The 18,742-nt window shown below is 39.3% G+C and overlaps 1 protein-coding gene across 1 annotated transcript; it reads right to left on the reverse strand.

Moving 5' to 3' along the window:
• Positions 1-15,667: 15,667 nt before the first annotated feature.
• Positions 15,668-17,972, reverse strand: LOC144702717 (thylakoid lumenal P17.1 protein). The gene is made up of 4 exons (XM_078574730.1): positions 17,637-17,972; positions 17,461-17,497; positions 16,515-16,598; positions 15,668-16,011 (listed from the first exon to the last, which is right to left on the reverse strand). Exons 1-4 carry the CDS (start codon positions 17,880-17,882, stop codon positions 15,959-15,961), a joined length of 420 nt encoding a protein of 139 aa, XP_078430856.1. The 5' UTR covers positions 17,883-17,972; the 3' UTR covers positions 15,668-15,958.
• Between the last annotated feature and the right edge of the window lie 770 nt (positions 17,973-18,742).

Consider the following 18,742-nt stretch of genomic DNA (forward strand, 5'->3'; position numbering starts at 1 on the left):
TTATTTATGATTTGATGTATGATGGATATTATTGCTTCTTTGGGGTACACAATATCAACCACTACTTGGCACCCAAGGCAACATTCAAATGAAGTCTAGTCAGATGCGGTGAGATGACAAAGTGGAGCAAAGGCGAGCTAAAGTATGAGAGAGGAAGAGCAATTTTAGTGTAATCATTAAAAATGTGAGCACCATTTTTCTAATTTTGACTTCTAACATCTCTAATATTCACTTGAAATATTTGAAAAGGTTTACATTGATTTTTTAACATTGACTTTGACTAGTCAACCTGACCAAATTGAGATTGAACCTTGACAGAGACAGGAACTAATTGCAGGTCTAGGTTTAGGTAAATCGGACAGTGTCCTTCCATGGTTGATTTCATACTCAAATCCAAGTAAAAGGTATCACTTGCGATGACTTAAAAAAATTCATTCGTCGGGTAAAGACTTTGTTCCAGTGATTGGCTGTAGTTGGGCTGTTGCCTATTTCAAGAATTTTATTTTAAACCTTAAATATAGGTTGACAAGCAATCACTTGATCTAATTTCCCTATCAACTAATAATTTATTGATATAACTTGATAATAAATAACTTTCAATCCTTAAACATATTAATTTTATCTTTAAATATAAAATCTTCAAGTTTCATTTAAAATTCTACTGCACAAATTTCACCCCACAACCCATTTTCCTATATGTAGGAATTAGCATACATGTACCATCGTGTTTTTGTTGCTACCATTGAAGTTTAGTGATATTGACAATGGTGCAACGGCTGACACAAAGACAACATTTGATGTTGATGTGATACACTAGCCTCAATCATTCAATTGATGTGTGGGATGCAAGGAGGTTCTTGATCTGTGATGTTTTTGTTGTTGTAGGTGATGTCAATGACAGATAAATTGAAAATTTTAAAAATATTTAATTCATGCTCTATAGCCCAACATTTTGAAAAATGGATTCCACAAAGACAATACACATAATATCATGGATATTAAAAGTTATTTTATATTTTTATAATTTTTTTACCTTTGAGTATGAATAATAGTGTTTACACCATAAATATGGAAAAGTGTCTTATTAAAGTGATATTAATAAAATTATTAAGTATCAGGACTATATGACAATGCAATCTATATGATATCTGCTTTTAGTTTTATGGCACTTTCTATAGATTATATTTTTAAAATACTTATGATTGATTTTTTTATTAGAGACCAAAAAATGGAAACGTTTAATGTTATACATTATAAGAATTAATGAATTTGTGAGTCCCAGTATTACATGTGGTTTGACTTCAAAGTTCTTGATCCAATATATTTCAAGGATATCTATGGGAATTATATGGGATACTTTGGAACTCTAGGCAATGGTTGTGTTTCCATCAATAAGATGAGAGATGGAGAACACAGAAGCGCTAAAAGACATTCATGTTGCCACTTTATTTGTTTTTATTTTCTAGCACTACGCCCTTCTGCAATAGGTCCAGTATGGCTGCTGATCCAATAAAGCTTTTCATACATGTCCAACTTTATCTTTCTGACATGACGTGCTAGCTCCATTGACAACCATTCTTCAATCCCTAACTTTCAGACGCCATAAAATTTTATGCTGCTTGACCCAATTCATCATTGTTCTGACACTATTATCTTGTTCTCTCACAGTGTAAGGATGCCAATGGTTCTTGACTTCTACGAATAGAAATATTTTCTTCTCTTGGTCTTGAAAACTATGGAGCCTTCACCCAAGATGTTCCCTTTATAATGAAGAAAATAAGCATGTCATATGTGTTGAACCATCATGCCATGCTAGCTTTACATAAACACTATGCGCTGTACACAGACCCTATGTGGTTTAGATATATAAAAATGACGTAAGGTAGAGTTGTACATGTTGTGAGCAAGATTTTACATTTTGGGTATGGCACTACTAGACTTAATAGACAGCCCTTGCGCCTGCGCCAAATTTGATGTAGTGACAGCCCATTACAACATTGAGGTTGGTGTCATATTCATATATCAAAAATGAATGTTCTGTACATTTTGATGGGGCACCATCCACAGTTTTGAAGACCCCGTCAAACCAGTTTGTTGAGCGAGGGCTCACCCGCGAGACCTAGCCTTTGGAGTACACGGCCTCGTCAACAGGCCACAAAGGTTTGACGTTATCTTTACGTGCATTTTCCTTGTTTAGTAGGCCATGTATGTCCGCCGCGTATATGATTGTTTTTGTTTGTTCGCACGTGTTTGGATCGCTGTATGGACCTACACGCTTGCTCGCGTGTGAGCTCATGTATGGGCGTATTAGTGGGTTTCTCTCTCCTATTAGGGGGCCCTAATTACTCTAAATTGGGCCTTCTCCCCTTTATTTCTGAGAGGGAGAACCATATTTGCCTTAAAAGGTGGGGTCCACCCATAGGAAGAGAAGAGGAAGAAAAGATAGAAGAAAATGTGATTTTAAAGGATTTTTTCTGATTTTTTAGTTTTTGTCATATTCACGAAATGCCACTATGAAGTTAGGAGAGAGAAAAAAACCCTAGAGTTCACCCGTAGCTGCACTTTCGCCACTGTGCCCGTCGCTACAGCCACCGCCGTGCCTCGTCGTTGCGCCCATCGTTGCGGTGCCTTGCCATCAAGCCCGTCGCTGTGCCTAGCTGCCTACTTGCGCCGCTGTGTGTGCTTGCTGCCGCACCTACCTGCATCGCCATCGCGTCTACATGTTGGTCGCCCCACTGCTGCCGAATCAGACACCGTGCGGGCCTACCGTGCCTGGTATGCTCATCAATTCCCTCTTGGCGTTATATTATTTCTTTTAGTGCCTCCAAACATTTTCTCCACTGACAGGTTAAGATTAGTGATATATAGGATTCACGTTCTGAGGATAAAGATTTCAATCAGTACGTCCTTGGTTGAGACCATCGAGGACGTGCGTAAAAGCGACATTAGCTGAGCCCGCACGGTCGACCTTCAACCCGATGTCCAGATCGTCGGGAGCCTAGTGTCATTTCCATGTAGCTGAATGGTCGTTGGTGTACTGCCCTTGCCCTTCTTGTGGTATAACATGAGCCGTTCGATCCCGGCGCCTGTCATGTTCCATCACATTTGGTTTCTCAATGAGTCATTGCAAGCCTCACAAGTCTAATTGCTACAAGAATCCATATGATCCTCAACACAATTGACCTCCATTTTTGAAAATGTTGAGCTTTGGCAGCACTTTAGGATGATTTTCTCACAATTCTAGTAGCATCAAGAAGGGATCTTGAAGAAAAAGAGAAGAAAGATAAGCTCCCAAAGAATGAATGGAATGATCATATTTCATTTGGGGCTTACTTCCTTTTATAGTTAAAAGAATATTTCGTAAAATCCTTATAATTTAAGTATATTCTCAAACATCTAATGAAACATATCTATATCACCCCCAAGGCCCTTTAATGAATCTATGGGCCTATTATTGCTTTACTGGTACCCAATTATTAAATATATTTCATCAACACGTTCATGGTGTCATTTAAGTAATAGTGTAATGTATGAATAACCCCTCATCTGCCTGTCACTCATATAATGACTTCTGGTATGCTCAACTACCAAGTTATAATTGTTTATCCTAGTTAGGTGATAAACCAGAATTAGGGTTAAATAAGTCATTTTAAAGCTCTGATTTATGCACCAATATTTATTAATTTTCCTTAGAATTGGGAAAGGGTTAAATCCACAAGGAGCAGGTAATGAGAGAGTAAGTTGCATTTAAAATATATTTTAAAATAATTCTTTTAGGTTATTATATATTGGATCTTTAAGATTTTCTAAGCAGGGAAAACAATGAAATAAATGAAAACGAGTCAAAACGATTTCAAATAAATGAATTATATACATTTATTTTATTGTAGATAAGTTCTAACAATTCGATATGATTTTTTGGAATTTTGGGAGAATTTTTAGGGCAAGAAATAAGATTGAATGTTAAAAAAAACCTTCGGCCGCAATTTGTGGGCCGTTACACTCTATTGAGGGGAGTTGTCTGAAAATGCTATATCTTTTGCTACATGAGGATTTTTTCACTGATGTTTGATGTGTTGTAAATCTTGAAGTGTAAGCTATCTACTGGAATTTTAATTAGAGAAAAATAATAGAAAATTTAAATCAAACATTCAGGAGATCACACGAACCTTATTGTCACTTCCCCTAGGGGCCAAGTGGTTCTTCTCTAAGAAGCTTGATTACCCTTGAACTCTCACTCACACTCTCCCGTAAAACAAGAGTAGATCAAAGAAATCTGATGCATGAGGCATCCAACGACAAGTTTGGAGCAGAAATCTAAGATGAGATACCAAGAAAAGGGAGTTCATAATAAATAGAAGTGCCCTAACTCTCCTACCCATTGGATTTAATTCCAAAGATTTGGAGGGCTATGATTTCTTGATTTCCAGCCTGGATCCACATTTTCTCCTTCCTAGACTTGAAAATGAAGCTTTCAAATTCAAATTGTGGGCTAGTTCCACAATTCATGACTTTAGTTGACCTGTTCCTTAAGGAGGTTTGAATGAGCTTCTAAAGTAGGCTTCTTGTGTATCGGGCCTCTTCTTATTATCTATTAGATCGCTTAAGTTTCTCCTTTCATCCCATTTGTATCCCGAATCTACCATTGTATTAACCTAAGTCCTATTCATTTGAATAAAACTACAAGAAGATGTGAGAAATCCACTTGACTCTAAGGGGTCAAGTAGGGTTAGTCTCAAAAATCAATAATATTTATAAAAATATAGCTTAGGAAGATAAATCACTAAGTTCTCATTTTATCGTTAAATGGTGAATAATGCTAGTGAAAATCTAAAAATATGTGGTAAAAAATATGTATAAAATTGTAGTTGTACTGATCATATTCGATGTTATCATTGGGGATGATGCATCTGGAAGCCATTAGGTAACTCATTCTCAGATATATCTACTACTAGGGTCGAAGACTTCATCACACCATGGTCCTTGAGATGTATCTTCTTAAATCAAGAGAGGACAATCCCATATTGGCCACTTAATAATCTTTGTAGAGTTATTTATTCATTTGGGCTAAGACTGCATGTAAGACCTTAATATGGACTCATACGTCATAGGAAAAACACAAGAGACCGCCCACAAGATGTATGTCTTCTGTCAAGTCAAGCAACGACTTTACAAAATATGAATAGAATTGATGTGTTTAACAATTGAGTATAAAACCATACGGTGATTCTTATTAAAAAATTTAATATTTTTTCTCCTGAAGAGAATCCATCTATTCTTATAATTTTCAAACAAATGTCTTCAAGGTCAAACATTCTCATCGCAGGAGTGGAAGCAAATAATGTTATTATATCTTGATACCTACGTGCCATTTTTGAAAATCCTATTTATTATAATGTTTAGAATATATGTTTAAAGACAAGAAATCCTCAAATTATTATCTCAATGAATGAGGAATGCACATACTAATGTCATCACATCTTATATATATTCAGACTTCATTATAGGCAGGACACATGCATAATAATGAACATTTTTGTATTAATAAATACTAAATGCAATGAGGAATGTGTGATTTGCATGCATGTCAAATATAATTACATAAAATGGTTGATACTGGTAAGTAATTGATAATCACAAATATTTTCTACCAAAGTATTTATATTTTGATTTTATGAACATCCTAAATTTCTTATCTTATGTACAATGAAAAATCATTTATAAGTTTTTAGAGTGATAGATATAGAAGGATTCTGATTCAGAGAGAAACTATCTTCAAAAATCAAAAATAAAAAAAAAGTACAAAGGAAGCCTTCAGATTGATTGCCTTGAAATCTATCTACATTTACAAATCTTGATTTGGGATTGTATCAAGGAACACGAAAGAGGAAGTATTTAATGGAGAATGCATGGATTGAGTAAAGATGAGCTGCTCGAATATATGATGAACACTAAGGATCATATGATAGAAGTGACAAAGAATTTTAAATGATGAAGTGTAGATATGATATTTTGGGCGTCCAATTCAATTTGACGCATAAAATCATACACCTCTCTATCTTATATTAATGTAAAATTACATTTCAGGCACTAATTAGTCCATTATGTTAAGTTTACATTTTTTATAATGAATTATATATGATTCACATGCCCAATATTTGAGTGGTTGAATTTAAATAGAAAAGGGGGAATAAAAGAAAGGTGGACCCTTAGAGCCCATTCACATCGTGGAGCCCCCACGTGAGGGAGAGGGAGATTTATTTTATTCAATATGAAATAACGGTATCAATTTATACAACAGCCAATATTTCTTATTTTTTCCATACGGGACTAATTTATGGGATTATTTTAAGTTGAAGCCTGAGCTGACCCAAGGAAGGAAGACGAAAAATCATGGCATAATGGGCAACGATCTAAAAAAACATGAAAAAAGGTTATTGGTCTTTGGGCTAATGGGGGCCAAAGCCTGCATGTTCATGGACTATATTTAAAGAGATATGATATAATCACAGCCACTAGATCTTCTTAAGGAGTATCAGATGGGGGTATTTAAATGTCCATCCCTTTGTATTCCATAATTACTTGTTGTGAAGGCTTCTGATTCATGAGGAGCCATAGTTGAAGATGACAGGGCTGCCCGAGAAACTAATCAAAAGGTTGGATGCTGACATGGATGAGCGCTGACATGGTAAAAAGGGGCAGGGACACCAAAATAAAAGATATCCAAGGCTGCAGCTTAATGACATCCATTGGATCCCCTATAAGGGAGATCAGATGGCCAGGGGTAAAGCCATTCTGATCCCTGACTGATCGTCATCTCCATCAGCTGGCAAATGGGAACGAGGCCTTATTTCAATTTTGTGGTTGATGGGAGAGCCTTATGGGGTGGTCCACATGATCTACGGCTGAGAGAAGCCTCTCTCAAACAATAACACTCTCTTCTCACCTTGATTTTTCCATCTTTCATTACAAGGAAAGAATCACAATAAAGGACCCTTTCTAAGACAACTCAATGTGTCCAAGGGTGGTAACAAACTTGTAGGAGCTTGGGAACTTCAAGATGTTGGTTTATATGTCTAGTTATCCGTAGGCTATCCCTTTTGAAGTATTTTGTTTTGTCAATTTAACCTATCAGTTTGATGATGTACCCTTTTTCGAGGAGTGGAGGATTAAGAGATTTGACACTACAAATTTTACACATGTTAGGTCCAGAACCTTACCTCTTTCCTGGAGATATCATGGCTATTGTTTAATAACTACATAACCCAAGTTCAAAAAATCCCCAAGCAAAAACTTGAACATGTCATTGTCTTTCTGATGTCCTCCATGGCATTAGCCATGTCGAATGATTGAGACTTTCACCTCCTTTTCTTTGGATTATACATGTCACTTCACTTCGTTCCCTTTGTGGTCGTGACAGGATACCAATACCTCAAGTTTCACAACACATGTCACTCTGTTTTCCACTCATCCTAGTCTAAACTAATATAAATATTTCAAGTAAAATAAATAAATAATAATGTTGAAATGATAAGTAAGATCAATTGATACATTTACTTGCGTTTATTTCTTTGCCCTATAAATTTATCGTTTGACTTTGATTGGTTTCTATTGAATTCTAGAGTCACTTGATCTCAATCAACTATAAAATAAACTCTTAATTTTCCAAAATTAATTAGACACAAAGAATTTCTCTAAGATTCAAATCTTGGCCCGCTAAGGCACTCCAACTTTGACCCGTTAAAGGCTTCTAATTGTTTCCAATACAATTTCACTTAAAACAACCCAGTAATTATTGCTTAAAAATGAGCCCAATAAGAAACTTAAAATTCTCCTATAACTAGGCCCAATATAATTCTTGAAATCAGTTTAATAATGTTCTTCAAAATGGGCCAAATATAATTTAGTGGAAGCCTGCAAAGATGTACAATAGGAAGCCAAAATAAATTATTCAATAGGAACAATAAAAACCTCCTTCAATTCAGTCCAATAATATACTCTAAATCATACCAATATACATATAATGCTTGGGCCCGCAAAAATAGGCTTAATAGCCATGTGATGTGGAACGACAGGTCAAGATTGAATGATCTGTCTAACATCCTTTAAGCGGGTGAAATGCGAATGGATGTTGATGCTAATGCGATGGTAAAATCAATAAGAAGTACAGACTCGGCTTCAAAAGACACAAGAGACCACTAAATCACGGTAAGAGGGACCTAGGAATGCCACTAGGCTCCCAATGACTCGGTCGTCAAGTTGAAGGATGACGATGCAAGCACGGCTACTGCCACTAGTGCGTGCACCCCGACGATCCAACCAAGGGCTAAGATAGAAATCCTAGCCTTCAAAACGATATCCCTATCTATATCTACCCGAACCATGATGATGGATACGTGTTTGGGAGGTACTGAAAGTAGTAAGAAAATGTTAAAAGGGGCGGTGGTGAGCATAACTGCAGGCTGAAGCCTGGGCGGTCTTGATGGTGGAAATGAGAGTTTAACCTGTGTCCTGCCTGTGTCGACGTTGTCTTTGGTCAAGGTGTGATGGCGGTGTTAGACCATCAAGATTAGCGGGTCGTGGCAAGGCGACGGTTTGGCGGTGGCGCGATTGGATGTGTGCGGCAGAACAATCTGGGGCAAAGAGGCGTGCATTCAAGGTACGGCCACATCACAGTGCGGGCGCCTGATAAGCCTAAAAATGTACGTAAAATATGTCGTTATTTGGGCTTTTAGACATGCAATAAAATTTATAATTTCCCTTAATCACTAAATATGAATATAGAGCAAGTAAGGGGTCGAACCACAGGGAGGAAACAAATGAGAATTTTTATCCAATTTGAATAAATTAATTTCAAGAATGAATTAATTTTGCAATTAATAAATCTTAATTATCCTTAATAATATTCTTTAATTAATCAAAATTAAGTAAAACTTAATTTTGATTTTTAATATTTCGGTCAGAAAATTCAAGATAGGAATATTATAATTTTAAGCTCAGATTAATTCATATTATTAATTTCCCAATTATTATAAATTTTAAAACAATTTTATGAATTAAAATTGGGAATTAAATAATCAATAAAGAGAACTTTAAATTGGAGTTCAAGATAGATGAATTTTTTATTCAAATTTTATTTTTAGGTTTTTTTATATATTAAATTAAATTCCTAAACAATCAAAATCAAAATCTAGAGAGAGAAACTAAACAAATTAACCTAGAGAGAGAAATTGAAGAAATTGGGGAAAAATTGAAATCCAACCCAAAATCAAAAATCTAATGAAGCAGAAATGTTGTAAATTGATGTAGAATTAAGGATCAAAAACCAGATCTTGAATCGGAATCAAAACAAAGTGCTAATCTCATTCAAAACAAACTTCTAGGGCATGTACATTTCGCCCATGCCTTGGCGTTTTAGAATCGTTCAAGAAGATGATTGAAATACAAATCAGAGACTTATAAATTGGAGTTCAGAAGCAAGATCTGTCGACTTCAAGAATCCCTCCTGTGTCCTTCCTGGCCAATTGCTTGGGGGAGATCATCCAAAAGTGAATTTCGCCCTTTTCTAGACCTCCAATTAAAGATCCAACCGTCTGGATTGTAGAGGAGGAAAAGACGAACCTACCCTCAAATGTCAGCCCAATCGGACTTGTAAATCTCAAGATATCAAGGTTTTAGTGAGGGTAATTTTGAGCCATTGGATCTCTTGAATTTGCTTAAAAATCGGATTTATTTGGTTGGCTGGGTTGATTTCCTCGTTTCCCCCGTCCTCTGGTCGCGTGCAGGCTTCGTTTTCCGCTCGGCCGCTCGTCATTTGAACTGCTTTTAAAAAAACACAAAACGACAAAAAAGAACTTTTGTTCTCGGTATTTAAATGCCCGCGTTCTTCTCTCTCTCTTCTGCCGCTATTCTTTTCTCTCTCTTCTCTCTTTTATATTATTTAAATCATAGCCTTTAATGTTGACTATTCCTCTCTCTGTCCTCTCTCTATTTATTATATAATAATAAATCATAGGCGCTATTCTCTTCTCTTCTTATTCCGCAGCCGTTATTTTTGACCATTCTTCTCTCTCTCCTCCTTCTATAATAATAATAAAAACATATCCGGCGCTATTCTCTCTCTCTCCTCCGCTCATTCTCTCTCTCTTTTCTCTCTCTCATTTCTTATTTAATAAATATATCCCTTCATTCGCCCGAATTTCGGGCGAATGACGTGGATATTCATAAATAAATATTTAAATAGATTTTAAATGCGAAATAAATAATATATATGTTATTTAAATATGTAAAAAAATCATTTCTTGGCTAAATAATGGTCAGAAAAATATATAAAAATAGTGGAAAATTCTCAAAATTCATGAGATCACTTACTGACCTTAAACCAAGCAATTAAAGCTCTCAAAGAAATAATTCTTCACTGAAATGATGTTAGATTCCATGTAAAAAATGATAAAAAATCTGAAATAATAATAAAATGATAGATTAACTGATTTATCTTTATTTTAACATGATAATATGCAAATAAAATCATTAAAACACATAAATAGAGTGTAAAATTCATTAATTAATCATATTAATTTGCAAGTTATCAGCGCCAGTGGCACAACTTGGGTGGTAGTGGTGTGGCGCAGGCGAAGTAGCAAGGTCGACGCGACAACGACGCGCCACGAGTGGCATTGGCATGGTCGGCACGGTAGCGACGCAGTCAGCAGCAGCAATAGGGCGGCAGCGCAGGGCGATGCGATGCGATGCGGAGTCGGAGACGTGCTGTGGGCGACCACAGCCGGGCTCTGATACAAATTTGATGCCGGACGTCGTCTCAACGGCGTCCGACCGTCACCGAGGGTAGGAACTCGGTGTCGGATCACTAACTAGTCGGTTCACGTCCGCGACGTCAACTGAGGGGTATGCGGAAAACAGGAATGTATGTATGACGATAACGAGAATGATGGCCCTAATCTGGTACGTGCGATGCGCCGACAAGCGATGGTATGCCAACCCGGGGCAGGGACGGAGTCGCCAAGTGGGGCCGAACCGGTCTTCCAAATCGTCCGAGATGGGTCGAGGGCGCGCACGCCGTCGAATGGGGGGTAGTCCCCACTGGGTTGCTCACACGCGTCGGGGTGTCCCGACTCGTACCGGACGGGTAAGACGCTCGTTTTGTTTTCGTCGTTCGCTCAACCTGTCTCACTCATCTATCTAACCTGAGCGCGGTGGAGGCAATACGAAAGAATACTGAAGGAAATAAATGACGTAAGGAAGCGAGGGAAGCAGAGTACCTTCGTCGCGAGGCGACGGTTGACTCGTGTATGAGCTTCCACGAGAAGGACCAGAGGTGTGGGTGTACGCCAGTCGCAAACACCGGGCAGGGAAAACAGTCGGCGCGGCGATGCGGCCGTCAAGCAGCAGCACGAGGGTCGGGCGGCCGGGCGGCTAGTCGCGCGATCGGCGGCTCAGGCTGGCCGCGAGGGGCGGTGTGAGGCTGCGCGGCGGCGGTGCAATCCCGGCGCGGCGGCCTGGGCGGTTGGCCACGTGGTCGGCGGCTCGGGATGGCGCGAGCAGAGGCGCGAATGGCCTGCGTGGCAGCGGTGCAATCCCGGCGGCTGGTCGCGCGGTCGGCTCGGGCTGGCCGTGCGAGCAGCGGTGCGAGAGGCTGCGCAGCGCGGTACAACCCATCGCGCGCGGCGGTGCAACCGGTTCTTGCGCGCGCGCGCGGCTCAAGCGGCGGCCGCGGGCTCGTCGGCGGCTCGGGCTGGCGCGCAGAGGCGCGGGAGGTTGCGCGGCGGTGTAGTCCCGGCGGCTGGTCGCGCGGTCGGCGGCTTCGGGCTGGCGCGGCGCGGCGCGCGAAGAGGCTGCGCAGCGCGGTGCAACCCGGTCGCGCGGCGGTGCAACCCGGTCGCGCGGCGGCGCGGCTCGAACGGCGGCCGCGCGGGCTCGGTTGGCGGCCGTGCGATCTCGACCGGGGTGGCACGGCAGCGGTTCCCTTCCCGTCCCCTCTTTCCCCTTCCTTCTCCTCCCTCTCCTTCTTCTTCCTTCTTCTTCTTTCTTCTCCTCTTCTCCCCACGACCTGACGCTTTTCTTTCAACGTACGATTCTTCAAATTAGGTTAAGCGTGAGGGGAAGCGCCCACCTCTTCCCCTTATATATGGGTGAAGATGGGCCCTTCCTTAAGTCCAAAAACAACAAAACAAAAACAAAAAAAGGAAAGGAAATAAGGAAAACAGGCTTGTCAGGCCCAACATAGAAAGGGGGGGGGAAGAGTTCCTCATATGGGCCCTTCCCCCGCTACACGACAACACGATAAAAGCGAAAAGCTATAGAATAAAGTAACCGAAGGTGTCGGTGTGCTCCGGTGGTCGGCGTCTGCGTCATGCCGTATAACGGAATCCGGGATCCCGTGTTGCTGCGGCGGCTCGTCGTGGTGGCTGGATCCGTCTCGGTGGCGAGCTGGGTAGTGACGGCTCCTCGTGTGCTGGGTCGGTGACATCCTGCTGCTCCTCTGCTGCTGGCTCGATGACGATCGGTGGCGACGCGCCATCAAAGCTCATTTAAGTTTGGGGGAGACAATCGACACCCCTAACATTGCTCCTCAAAATCAGGAAAAATCTGGTTAATATTTGAAGTCAATCTGGTTGTTAATTAGAGTTCATAAGTTTGTATAACAAAGACTTTGTTTGAATCGACTGTGAGATCATATTTTGATTTGAGCATGTTAGACTAACATCATTGTGGCATTTTTTCAAACATCTACGATTCATCTAAATTTGTCTTCAGTTTTCTCTTACTTTATTTTTGATTTTATACTAAAAAATACCAAAAATTCCTTCTTAAATATATACATTGATACACATCTTATTCTAGAAAGTAATTCACTCTCCTTGATTTTTTATCCCTATCATTAACTCTTAATTCACCCTTATTACTCTCTATTGTATTCAATCCCTTTTCCTCTACCAAAATTTTCATATCCTACTAAAAGTTAAAATAAATATTCTCTACATGTATCTATTTCTAAACTCCAATCAGATAAATAGTCTATCTTTAACTCATCAATCTGTATATACTTAATTAATCTCTTCTTATCGTGTGTATTATTCTTATTTATTTTCCTTTATATTATTCTTATTTTAATTTATTAAAATAAACCTTTTCATTATCCAAAAGGCTAAAACCATATATATTGTTGAGGTTTAAGATTTTATTAATGTTTTTTTACAAATTATGAGCTTTTCCTCTAGTTGGTGTATAAATCATTTTTCGCATGGGGGCCTTGGTCTATGTGTATGACTAGGCCATGGATTGTCATGGGGCAGGTCAGTTTTGGTTTGAGAGCTAGTATTTTTGGCCTTGGCCATGTGATATATCAAACGAGCCCTATTATTGGACTATTTTGGGCTGCTGATTGGAGCTTGCATGTGGCTCAATAATGCATTGATTGAAAAATATAAAATTGTTGAGATGTGTGTTATCTCAATATAGTCTTCATGTTGTCCCTTATGAGAATTGTAGTTTGTCGTCAGGCTGATTCTCACTACAATTCCTAGGCCCCATTTAGATGTCTCTTTTGGCAAATCTGGTGGACCAAGTGGGGAAGGTTTAGAGAAATATATGTGGCGTCAAGCCAATCACACACTCCATATCTCGTTCCATGTTCATTAATAAACATAGTCATCATAGTGCAAGTGTGATGCTTATAATGAATTCCATGAATACATGATCGGACTTAATAAATTATGGTAAGATCATACTAAAGAGATCATTATTTTTTTAAGCATGTGTTCTAAATATTCTTATTCAAAGGATACTCGAGAAGGACATCGAAGTATCTGGATAGAAAAGCATTATCTTACCTCATTCATATGATGAGTATAGCCATTCCCCTAGCCATTAGAGTGGAGACACCAAGGATACATGATGGGTGCTCTTTAGCGAAAAGACTTCACTAAATTGATTTGGACAAATCTCTTAATGGTATTAAACCAAACTTTTAATCAGGTTGATTCATATGATTGTTGTGTAAGTGGTCCTTAGACTTGAGATACCAAAGACGTCTTGTGGACATACAATTGTGCTTTGAATATGACCTACATATCCCTAATCATGGGATTCTGAATAGTCTTAGTTCAGATGCATCAAGAAGGTCACGAAGATGACTGAGTGGTCAAAATGGGATCTTCCACCTTTGGTATAAGAGGAGATAGTTGATGATTTCTGAACGCATTAGTACTGACTCGGATTACTGATTAGGGTTTGACAATTAACCATACCCTAAATTATCCTAGGAGTGTAAAGTGGATTAGGGACTATACATACACAGTAACCAATTATGAACACGTTAAATGAGTGTGTCCATCCTCACTCTTTTGAATCTTCTAGAGCACGAGGTGTAGCTTGACAACCCATGAGTTGGAGACTCAACCTATCGATTGGGTTATATTGATCCCACATTAATTAATCTATATGATGATATAGTCGTTAGCTACATGGGCTTAGAGGGTCACATGCAAATGGTCTTTTGGATGTTAGAAGATATACTTAAGTTTTTGGGGTTTTATGAAAAAATAGGGGAAAGTATAAATAGGGGAAGGTCTTGAACAAAATTCACCTTAGGCAGAATTATTTAAGTCTCTTCCCCTTCTTCTCCCTTCTCCAAATGGATCATCTCCATTCTCGATGCGATCGAGATGACATAACGACGACAACAGAGGTTGAAAGGAGCTCACCGAGGTGGAGGAGGAGATTTGATGTGCCGAGGATCGCGTGGATACGTTGAGAGGCTGCACACATGAGCAGCTTGACTCGACTTGCTCGATGATCCAAGCAATCATAAATGAGATCCATGCATAGGTGCTTTGTTTGAATGTTTTATTGATGTCGTTAGGATTATGTTTGTCTTCCGCTGCATGGAATTATCATGTTCATTGAGATCAAGGCTGCTAGAACCCAACATTTTTTACTTATTTTCAAGTATTATTTATCACCTTATCATCCCACCTTATTTATTATCTTACAATTTATACGTTCTCATCACTGATCATTATTTGAAAAGTCGTTAATTTCTTAATCACCATTCCATGTGGAGAACTTTTTCTCAGAGCTAGCTAATCATTTTTTAATCAATATTGTTAATATTACACTTGATCTAAGCCAAAAGGTTGAGAAATGTATACTCAGTATGAGTAATAAAAGTTATTAACTAACTCAATCATCAACAATAAATTAAACACCCAAATTTGAGCTCATTAGTTCCTTGCATCTTCTTTTGGGTGTTTTTTGATGGCTTGGTATATTTGGTTTTTGGGTCAGTTGAAGTTTCTTTGGGTTATTCTCTTATTTGCTGAGTTGGACCTACCACTGCCTTGGAAAACAAATTGGGGTTAAAACCCAAATTTGACTTAGGATATTTGCCTTAAGCATATTTGAAATAAAAACCCAACTAAAATACTGAACAGCACGCCCCCCCTGTCATCTAAAAAAATAGACAATCTACACTTATTAATTAGACTTCGGTCCTTTTATCTCCAATTGATGAGTTGATTTTGCGGGAGACATGCTGTTGAAATTTCACCAATTAGCTATAATATTAAGTTATAGTATGCTTTGTACAAAGAAAGAAACCCCTCCTATGTAATAAGGTGAATCATATCCAGCATTTCCAACAGCTAAATAATTACGAAATTTTGATTTCATTAACATGCAGCAAAAGGGACATCATTACACGTTTAAATACAGAATAAAAAGAATTCCATCAAATATCAGAGATTCTCTCCAATAAGGATTTAGATGTAAGCCACAAAATCTTCTTCCCAGTCTGAACTCCAACACCATGAGAACCAGAAGACTTCACCTTACGAGCGACAGTAAAAGAATGCTTTTGGCAGTGGCGTCAGACTTGAAGTGGCAGAAAAATGCAGGTAATACTTCGATTTTTTTCTTGGAAAAAAAGGTAATGGCCAGCTCACAAGCGCTTTGAATATCCTGATCCCCCACACTTCTTGCAGAGAATCAGCCCTGGTGGAAAAGAATAACAGCAGATCATCATTATATGAAATCAGCAGAATTAATCATCTTTACGCATCTTTGGAAAGACTAATCCGTAAAGAAGAGCTGTTTGAGATTTTTTTCAAGGTCCTGGTGAACCTTTGAACAAAGCTTGAGAAAAAATGAAAGATCTCACCAGGGAATGTCAAAATCATGGGAAAGTGGTGTAGCCAAATTTTCTATGAACGGGTTGAAATAAGAAGAAAAGATAATGGCATAAGCAGCTAGCAGAGGTACTTTCATCAATAAAATATAGATTCACTCATCTGATCATGCACACAAATCAAATGATCCTACTTTTCTGTCTCCTAGTAGGCCTCGTCCTGTCGGCGAATGGATCAACATTAGACTAAATTTTTTTTATCATGGGACTACAAGGATAAAAAAGGAAAAATACTCAATAGGATTGACCCAGTTTGATCCTTTAAGGATATTATACGATAAATTAGAATATGTTTTCTGCAAACTGGTACCTGTGCCTTTGCACACCCGACAATCAACCAGCCCTGTTTCCATCTTCATCTTTCCCTCAACGCAAAATACGCATTTTGTGCCACCTAGCATGAAGATGAACCGTAAGAGTTTGGCCAAATCAGCAAGAATTTGTATTATGTGAGAAGAGCTCATGTTTTATTCAAGAAGCCACTGGCTTGGCCAATGGAAACGAGTAACCTTAATTTATGAGAAACCAAATAATATTCCCGAAATACTAACACAAAACTTAAATGATCTTGGTACAGAGCTAGCAAGTTTTCACTTGTGCAGAAATAATAGAAAGGTAGTATTTTATGTAGTAGTCAAATCAGGGGCGTGACAACAGTCACCAAACATTTTTCTCAGAATCAATTTTGAAATGAATTCCAATCATCCTCCGTAATGATAAGAGAAAATGCAAATTGAAGGAGCACAAGGCAACGAGGGAGTGATCTAAATTTGAACAAGATTCTCTTTGATTTCTTCATTGGATGAATGTTTTACATTCCGAAAACAACATACTTAAACAATTTATGATGATTTCTCAAAAAAAAGCACAAGCATATCGCCAAATGTCTCTTCAATTAAGAAGACCTCCGGGTCGTCATAATTCTAAACCCCCAAAAGAGAGCCCAATTCCTGGATTTTCTTCCTCTCTTTCCATATAAAATAAATTTATTTTTGTTGACATAACAATACAAAGGTTAAAAATCACAAATTTGGATTTTATATAATGAAGGTGACCAATATTTGGCCAAGAAACAAATTAAAATGGATGAATGAGAAGAAATATCACAGCATTCCACCTGAATGTAACGCAGTCAAGAAGTAAGAATCAAAATTTCCCTAATTATCTTAATCATCAAAAAAATCCGAGAGAATTGGGCGAAAACGAGGATCCAAACGCAACAATGAGAAGCAAATGATAGAAAAAAAAATCATTACCATTTCCCCCGCATCTGTCGCAAGGAACGGGTTCCCCCTGCAAAATCCAGCACCAACACCAGCACCCCACGTCACAACTCTAACCCTAATTACCAAAAAGGGCACAAAATAACAGTAAGTAGGAACTAAACCATCAGATTTGCACTGATCATCGGAGATGAGACCACAATGGTTACCTTCAGACCGAGGAGAAGCGAAAGAGAGACCGCGGCGAGGACGCTGGCCGACACGATGATCGTCTGAGTGTCCAACGAGAACTTCGTAGCAAAACCCCCGCCATGCCGGGTTCCAGCGAGCAAGGGTCTTCTTCCCGTCAAATTGGGCTTCCCGGGGAAACCAAAAGATGGAATTTTACGAGGAGAGGGGGAAGAAGAGAGGGAAGAAGAGCAGCAGAGGAGCTGCGAGGAGGAGATCGACGCCATGGATACGTGCTCGAGCTCTTCTCTCTCCCTCTCTCTCTATCTCTATCTCTTTCCCTCTCTATCTCTACCTACCTCTCTCTCTCATGTTGAGAAATTCCCAATTTCATAATACATGATCTGAGAAAAATCGTCTAAAATTGCCAATTATAAAACCTTCTTCACCACTGGGCTGTGCCAAGTATCTCTACATGGCTGCAGTAGAACTAATATAGTGCAGGGCTGCGGATGGGACGGTTTTTTCATCCCAAGACGAAAAAATTGTCCCGTCTGCGAGGTTGGATGTTAATCTGGATGGAAATTCGTCTCGAGATCTCCGTACGCTACGGTTTTCGTCCACTCGGATGAAAAAACCGTCCCGTCAGCGGCCGTGATTCTGGACGTCGGACGGGACGATCTTTGTCCCGTCCATTGTCCACATCCTTGACGATCCGGAACTAGAGAGTGCAGGGATGCAGACGGGATGGTTTTATCCTTCCAGGATGAAAAAATCGTCCCGTCTGCAAAGTTGGCCGAAATTGGGACGAAAATTCGTCCAAAGACCTTCGGACGGGACAGTTTTCGTCCATTCGGACGAAAAAACCATCTCGTCCGCATTCCTGCACTGATTCCGAACATTGGACGGGATGATCTTCGTCATGTCCTGGACGATAGGGAACTATAAGTGGAAGCCGTCTGATTCACCTCCTAGGCGTGCAAACTGAAAGAGCGGGTATTACCAAGTCCTGATCAAGGAGGGAGATGAGCCGGAGAAAGTGTGCAGGGGGCACTATGGATTGTAGTTAGAGGGAAAATCAGTTGGCTGTTAGACTGTATGTCATGGGTCTGACCAAAGTTAGGTCAGACCAGCAGTCTGCCTTTTT

This window comes from Wolffia australiana, chromosome 4 (genome assembly GCF_029677425.1).
Source record: "Wolffia australiana isolate 7733 chromosome 4, ASM2967742v1".
In the NCBI taxonomy this organism is placed as follows: Eukaryota; Viridiplantae; Streptophyta; class Magnoliopsida; order Alismatales; family Araceae; genus Wolffia; species Wolffia australiana.

What these genes read in the sequence shown, in the direction of transcription:
- LOC144702717 (XM_078574730.1), bottom strand. Translation starts at nt 17,882, where the DNA reads ATGGCGTCGATCTCCTCCTCGCAGCTCCTCTGCTGCTCTTCTTCCCTC. An exon ending in CGACAGATGCGGGGGAAATG is followed by an intron (nt 16,599 to 17,460) that starts GTAATGATTTTT and finishes TCTTCATGCTAG; the next exon opens with GTGGCACAAAATGCGTATTT. An exon ending in TCGGGTGTGCAAAGGCACAG is followed by an intron (nt 16,012 to 16,514) that starts GTACCAGTTTGC and finishes CTTTTCCACCAG; the next exon opens with GGCTGATTCTCTGCAAGAAG.